Source organism: Austrofundulus limnaeus, unplaced genomic scaffold (assembly GCF_001266775.1).
Source record: "Austrofundulus limnaeus strain Quisiro unplaced genomic scaffold, Austrofundulus_limnaeus-1.0 Scaffold126, whole genome shotgun sequence".
NCBI classification, from domain to species: domain Eukaryota; kingdom Metazoa; phylum Chordata; class Actinopteri; order Cyprinodontiformes; family Rivulidae; genus Austrofundulus; species Austrofundulus limnaeus.
The window spans coordinates 1,290,757-1,298,082 of NW_013952528.1; the positions used below are offsets into that span (position 1 = coordinate 1,290,757).

Genomic DNA, 7,326 nt, shown 5'->3' on the forward strand with positions numbered 1-7,326 from the left:
ACATAATAATAATTAGAAAAAATATGTACCTGAATAGTTCAGTTGTACTAGTTTTTATAAAATTCGGTATAAACAGAATTTTTTTTGTTTACATGAATATGGTCTTTTCATTTGTCCTGATTTGTAAAAATAATTTTGAATTCCAAAATTAACAATATAGTTTTTAGTTTTATAATGTCACCTCCACTGGCCATAAAAGTTCTTGAAAACTAGTAGTTGATAATCATAGTTGTAGCTTGTTTTGCAGCTCCGGACACATTTTATTAGTGAGACAAGGAGCACAAATGGCTCTTTTGATCGTAAAGGTTGCAGAACCCTGTTCTAGAGGGATTAAATGTTCTTGTCTTTTGTTTTGTTAATAACAGATGTTTTGTTATATGAACTTATTCTTGGGAAAAAGGGGCAGATATAAGATTTTTTTCTTCTCTCTGCTGCCTTTCTTTTCATTTTATTTGYGATTTTGATATACATAAATTTGTGTACCCCGCCCCTCGCACTGTGACTGCTGGATATGGGCACCAGTGACCCACGCAACCCTGAAAAGGAAGAAGCGTGTACAGAAAATGGATGGATGGATGGATATATTTTTTCTCTCATTTTTTCTTTTTATATTTTTTATTGTATATTGTATATCAAATTATTTGTTTTGTTTTAATGAAATTAATAAAGAATTGAAACATGAACCATGAAACAATAAAACTGCAGATACAAGAAGTCTAAAGAAGTTTTCTCTGAAGAACAGCTGGACTCTCCCTCAGGGATAGGGTAAAAGTTTAATTCTCCAGGAGACACACCTTTGCTCTCTGCATCAAGAGGAACCACCTGGACCCCTCCATAGTGAGGTGTTTCAGGCAGGTCCAACAGGGAGAAGTCCCTGGGGAAAACTCAGGACACSCTGGAGAGACTTTGTGTCTCGGCTGGTCTGGAGACTCCTTGGTATCCTCCCAGAAGAGCTGGAGGAGGCGGCTGTGGAAAGAGGGGGTCTGGGCCTCGTTGCTCAAGCTGCTCCTGACTCCAGAACAAACTGAAGATAATGGTTGGATGGTTTTAATATTTGATGAGTTAAAAGATCTCATCTGGTGTTTTCATATAAAAGTATGACACTTGACCATTCACTGAGATTATTACACTAAGAATAGAAGAATTTCCGACAATAACCAACAGTTTCTCTCATCTTTTTCTCATTGATAGACGTTAGAGGCACTTTGGTCACATTTCAGGTCCCTGTCACCGTCTTCCTCTCCAGTGGAAAAACGTCTTATTTCTTTTGTTCTTTGGTTAGAGCATGCTGGTTTCGGTCTGCAGGATGGACTGGGCTCGGACGTTTCTGTGAAACGGCGTTGAGTTTTTGGCGCCGTTTTGGTTCACCGACACGGCGTGGAGTCTGCAGTCCTGTTCCACGCAACGCTTCAGAGTTAAACTCCTCCAAGTCCTCCTCAGCTCACTCTGAACCTTAACATGCAGAGAGGAAAAATGCCGAGTCGTTCATACTTCTGACTCACTTATTACTTATAAGATGGATATGTTCCGATACGCTCACCTCACTGTTGAGAAAACCGTAGAGAACRGCCACAATTAGACCCTGAAAGACAAAAAAACTGACGTTAAAACGGACCAAAGTTTGCTTTCTTCCAAGCAAAGTAAATAAAGGCGATGCCGTGTTTTCAACAACTATTCTCGGTAACTGTGTCCGAGTTCTGTCACGTCTCACCTGGAAGGATCCGAGGCCGAGGTCGAAGAAGATCTTGACTTGCTTCAGGGTTTTATTGGCCGGCTCCATCAGGTAGAAAAACACCACGTAGTTCACCCCAAACAGAGGGATGAGAAGGAGGGTGGACTTGGCCAGCCGCCTGGAGGTTAAACACAAACACACACACACACACACAAAAAAAAAAAGCACAATGACCGATGAAGGCCCACATTTATCTGATATCAAACAAAAACTTTCATATAACTTCTGAGAAAATATTAAACATAAAACAAAAATAAATTCTCCATACAGTATTGGTTGCAAAAAGAAAAGCTAAACACATCTGATGGTGGTTTTCTAACTATCGTATTGATGAATTTGTCAAAAAACTTAAATTTGACAACAACATCACAAGTCTGATTTTGGTTTTGGCGCCACCCCAGGGTTTTCAGTGGAGCCCTGTGATTCGTCGATTCCTCAGCACACCTGTATTGTGATTGGTCGTTTCCTCCGACATCCGCGCTGCGCAGTTTCTGCACCAGGATACGAATGATGCAGATGAACAGGATGAAATTTATCTTAAAGACATAAATAAATAAATAAATAAGAGTGAAAAAAGCCTAGAAAGGCTCAAATATATGATGATTTTTTTCTCGTAGACACCTTTAATAAGACAATCAAACAAAAAAGAAAACATTTACATGGAGAACATTTTGATTGCTGCTTTCATGTCATAGTTTCAAATAATCGTCAGATGAAGATGAAACTAAATTTGGCTGATTTTACAATAACTGTTGTAAAATCTGGATAAAACTCACAATGATAGACGCCATGATGGGCCAGTTGATGAGTCTGTCAGGAACAGGGTTATCGTTAATCTCCCAGCAGCTGTAGTTCAAAAATACAGAAGATTTTTGGTTGTCATTATTCTGCAGCRAGACATAAATAGCATATAAGTAATCTCGTGTTAGTTTTGGTCAAAGCTTCAAAGAGCCGCAGGTTGCAGACCTCTGTATTTAACAGTCTCCTGCTCTGTGGTGTCACAGCAGTGCCACCTAGTGGTGAASAGCAGTAACAGAACACAGCACACACATTTACTGTGTAGACCTCCGAACAGCCGCCTCTGTGATTGATGGAACTAAGGAGGTGTTTGTGCTGACTCGCTGTGTTTAGTTTTCACCAGACATGGCACTGTGGGTAAACCTCTCTACTTTGGTCTCATCAGTCATTCAGAGGCTTGCTTTTATTAGTTTTAAGAAGCTTTCTCAGCTTTCTGCAGCCCCTCTAAACAAGCAACCCTTGTTCAGTTGTTTTTACTGTCCTGTCAGGACCGTTGACCTGCTGACTGAGGCCTGTAAGGCAGAGATGGAGCTGATGTTTCTTACTCATCAAGCACTGAGATCAGTTTTATTTCTGTATGTTTTTCGGCACGTATCTTGTTCTGCAATTTTTGTGCTTTTTCGACAACCTATAAATTAAAACGTTCAGCTGTTTCTGGACACTCTTGCTAAGACTTTTGGTATTTCAGTAATTTATACTCTTTGACATATTTAGTTTTTTCTACCATATTTTCTACATTGAAAATGAATGAAGCTGTCTTCAACATCCTTAAAACCCTTAAAAATGTTCATAAATCTTTATTGTACTTTTCACCTTTAGTTCTGTTTTATTTTACTTCTTTGTACTAATTTCAGCTTCTGATTTGTTGATTTTAGACATTTTTCTGCCTTTTTAGCTATCGTCCCGACATTTTCTGCTATTCTGCTAATTTCAWCATGTTTGCACAACTTTTAGCTTCTTCCTGGTAATTTTTAGCTTTTTGTGCTAACTTCAGCTGTCTTCTGTGTTTTTAGCTTTTTTAGCTAATTTTTCAGCTAAAGGTATGGTAACGCTTTCTTTTACAGTACCCTTATTACCATGTATTTACAAGGTAATTAAAAATGTAATTAAATGGTAATTACTACCTTATTACCATGTAATTACTTTGTAATTAGGATACAATTTTCATACGTAATTAATTGTCTGCAGTAATGTAGCACTTACCTGGTAATGTATTACAATTCACTATGTAACACCTAAATAAGTAGTAGGAAATTTGGACAGTTTTAAAGTGATATTTTATTGCAATTAACCACTAACCCCAAAATTTAATTGCATTCTTTTGGTTATAAATATAGTGTTGAGTTACTATTGAAKAGTAATTTGATTGTAGTTACCCAATAAAGGTAGTTTTACTAACAGTAGTTTTTCTTTTGTACACTAACACGTAATTACATGGTAATAAAATAGTAATTACCATTTAATTACATTTTATTACCTTGTAATTACATGGTAATAAGGGTACTGTAAAAGAAAGCATTACCAAATGTACACTTGTGATAATCTGAACTTCTTACGGCTAAATTCAATAAATGTTTGAGCTTCTTTGTCCAGTTTCTTTGTCCAGTTTCTTTGTCCAGTTTTTGCCTGTTTGATTTATTTCACAACAAATTGCTACAATTTTGTTCACATTTTATTTCCTTCTAATTTGAAATTGATTACAGTCCTGTCACTGTCTGTCTGTTCTTTTCAACTTGTTGCTACTTTTAGGTTCTTTTAGTCAATCTTAGCCTTATTTAGTATGTTTTAGTTAATTTTCCACTAGTTTCACCTGTTTCGTGCTGAGTTAAGCTCTTTCACCTTCAGCTGAATCATTTTTAAAGAAACTGAGCTAAATTTTGCTGCTTCTTCAGCAGCTTTCAGCAAAAATCTTTCAGCATTAAACAGTCTCTCTGCAGTTTTGCAGGAAAAGCAAACTATAGTTGTTTTGTGTTTTATTTTCTCTGAGCGTCGGGTGGTTTCACCTTGAGAGCATTCACTCCTGGACAGATTCTAAACTGTCTTAAAGGTTTTGTTGCTTCCCTAAAGTCGCTGCTGTTGACTTTCCGACTTGGCATTGTGTGAACACACAGCTGTATGCTTCAGCACAGCAATCTGCAAAAACTGATTTTATAGAGCTGATCAGCCTGATGATTTAAAACATTTCAGGAGAATTTACTTTCTTTTTTTTTCTGAATGTAACTTTTGAGCATTAGTTGAAATCTAATTTAGTTAGAGTTCACTAAATGTTTTGCTGTGATGTGAACAAAACCCCACAACCTGGGCCAGAGGAGTAACCGCTCACTGTGAGTACTTTACATTTTGCAGGTCAGAAGATGTGAACTCACCTGGTGTCCTCCAGATTTACCCGACTTATGATCCACGCCACCATGAAAACAAAAGGGATTCCTGGGAATCGGAGAGACGGAGAGAATGTTTAGCTTCTCCTTCTGCCAGATCTCTACAAGGTGCCACACAGGAAATATGACTCTAACACAAACACATCAAATGCTCGGGCCTCGGCGGTGATGCATTAACTAAGGAAGCGTTGGTAGAGTTATGATAGATAGTGGAAGAAGGTGTCACATGGAGACGGAACGAAACAAAACGATGGAAACTGCAGCCAGACTGTTCCCTGAACACACAGGTCCACTTTAAAGAAGGACACGCCGTTTGTCTGTGTGACTTCTTCTTCTGCAACAAATAATAAAGTCTTACGGAGGAAARGAATGAGGTATTTGGCTCATAGCACAGACTTGCAGCTGCATAGCTCACATTTTTGTGAATGCAAACACATTTTTAGCCTTAAAAATGAAAGAATTTCATTATTTTGATCATTTGTGAAAACTTCACATAAAACAGAATCTAGTTGTAGTTTAGAAACTGGCACAGTTAGTTTAGTCTGTAAATGGTTATGTTACTTCACTGTTATTACACATTCTGGACTGATTGTTTTGCTAAAATTGTTGTCTCTTTTCATTTTCTGTTGATACGAAGCATCACATTTTAAATATAGCTGATTCCACAGATGTTTTCACTTTCTTTTTCCACTTTCCAACTAAAACTTGTAAAGCAGTATTTATATTCTAACAGGTTCTGGTGCAGCCTACCCCAGCCGATGAACATATAGATGGAGAGGCGGGTGGAGTATGCGTGGATGACGATCAGCAGCGTGTGCAGGTAGAGACCCTCCACCAGCAGCCAGAAGAAGTTGGCCATGATGAAGTAGTTGAAGAACACCAAACTGGCTTTACAGCCAACCTGCAACAACAACAACAACAACATCCTATTTCATCACATGATGTAGAAATCTGCCTCAGWAAGGTCTGTGCTGGCGTGTAGAAGAATGTGCAGCGAAGTCAGGAGACACTTGGGGCTTTTATAACAAGCATCTTCTACGGGAGGGCAAAGAAGAAGCAGCCAAGAGTTTTCTAAATAAATCTGTCTTCAGCTGAGCCGTTTCCTTCACTTGATAGGGAGTTTTATTATGTTTTATTGCGGGAGAGCCTGCAGCTCTATCCAAAACTTTTAGGTACTTCAGATGTTTACATTCTTATCCATCACATGAAACATGATGATGGAGGCAACAGGCTCCAGAATATTCAACAAGAAAGCAGGGCAGAGTCACAAACAACAAATATTAATAATATACACAAAACAATGAAAACTTCAGCATTTTTTATATTTTTTAACTGATTTTGATAGGGTTTAAAGTACCTGTTACATGATTTTTTTGTAATAAACATGAATGCATTTTTGGAAAGATAACCTTGATAACATATTGCAAAACAAATTTCATGTCGCTGAGATGAAGAGGTGTTGAGATGTTTGTATGTGAAGAAACAGGAAGTGATGTCAAAGGGGAATTTCAGCACGTAAACAGAGCGTTGTTACAACAGCCAACAACACAGACTGTAGAGAAGAATTTGTTTCTTTACACTATTTTGAGTCACTATCAGAAAGAAGTTGAAGAAAAGTTAAAGTTTAAATAATTTTGTTTTAATAAACAAAGACCAGACAGTTTATTTTATTAATGAGTTCCCCTTTGATGTCACTTCCTGTTTCAATTTGACTGAGCCAAATTCAAAAGAACATGGGCCAATTAAGAGACAAAATGCGTAAAATCGTGTATTATGCTAACGTTTTTAAGTATAAGGATGCTTTCTTTGACTTTTTGTATTTGAAGGATAGGCATGTAGAGAGAGAGAGAGAGAGAGAGAGAGAGAGAGAGAGAGAGAGAGAGAGAGAGAGACTTTCAATGTTTATTTTTGAGCTTTGGCTGCCTTTTGTCTCTTAGTTAATCCAGTTCCTTAGTTTTATTTGGAGGAATGTCTATTTTTTAACCTTAGACAGTTAACTTTGACCAATAAAGCTACTACATTAAGATAAACAAAATTAAATTTGTGTTTTAATACATTTGTGTTTACTGGAGTGAGTAAGTGAACTTATTATGTCTTCAAACTCAAGGGATGACACAAGACATGAAAAAAAAAGCAAATTATTAATAATTAATTGAATCTTTAGAAGAGAATATAAAGGCTAAGTTTACATTTATTGATTATATTTTTTCATTCTTGAAAAACACAATTTATTAGAGAACATTAAATTGCTTTGAATGAGAACATCTTCTTCCTGCTGACCTTCTGTCCTCAGGATTCTACACTAAGAAAATAATCTGCTTTATTTTTTTGCAAATCCCATTTCTTTAATCTACAGTAAGCTCCATATTTTCCACTTAAAAAGCATCTCAGTATGAAAAACATTTATAAAAGATAAAC

At 36.9% G+C, this 7,326-nt stretch overlaps 1 protein-coding gene across 1 annotated transcript in view; it reads right to left on the minus strand.

The window, feature by feature from the left end:
• Window positions 1-634: 634 nt before the first annotated feature.
• LOC106522314 (vasoactive intestinal polypeptide receptor 2) overlaps window positions 635-7,326 on the minus strand; it is a gene marked incomplete in the record, with an annotated part of 31,525 nt that continues 24,833 nt past the window's right edge. The window contains 7 exon segments of the mRNA XM_014015288.1: window positions 635-1,452; window positions 1,541-1,582; window positions 1,712-1,850; window positions 2,177-2,268; window positions 2,509-2,578; window positions 4,897-4,957; window positions 5,659-5,809. Of these exon segments, the coding sequence (XP_013870742.1) occupies window positions 1,279-1,452; window positions 1,541-1,582; window positions 1,712-1,850; window positions 2,177-2,268; window positions 2,509-2,578; window positions 4,897-4,957; window positions 5,659-5,809 (729 nt within the window).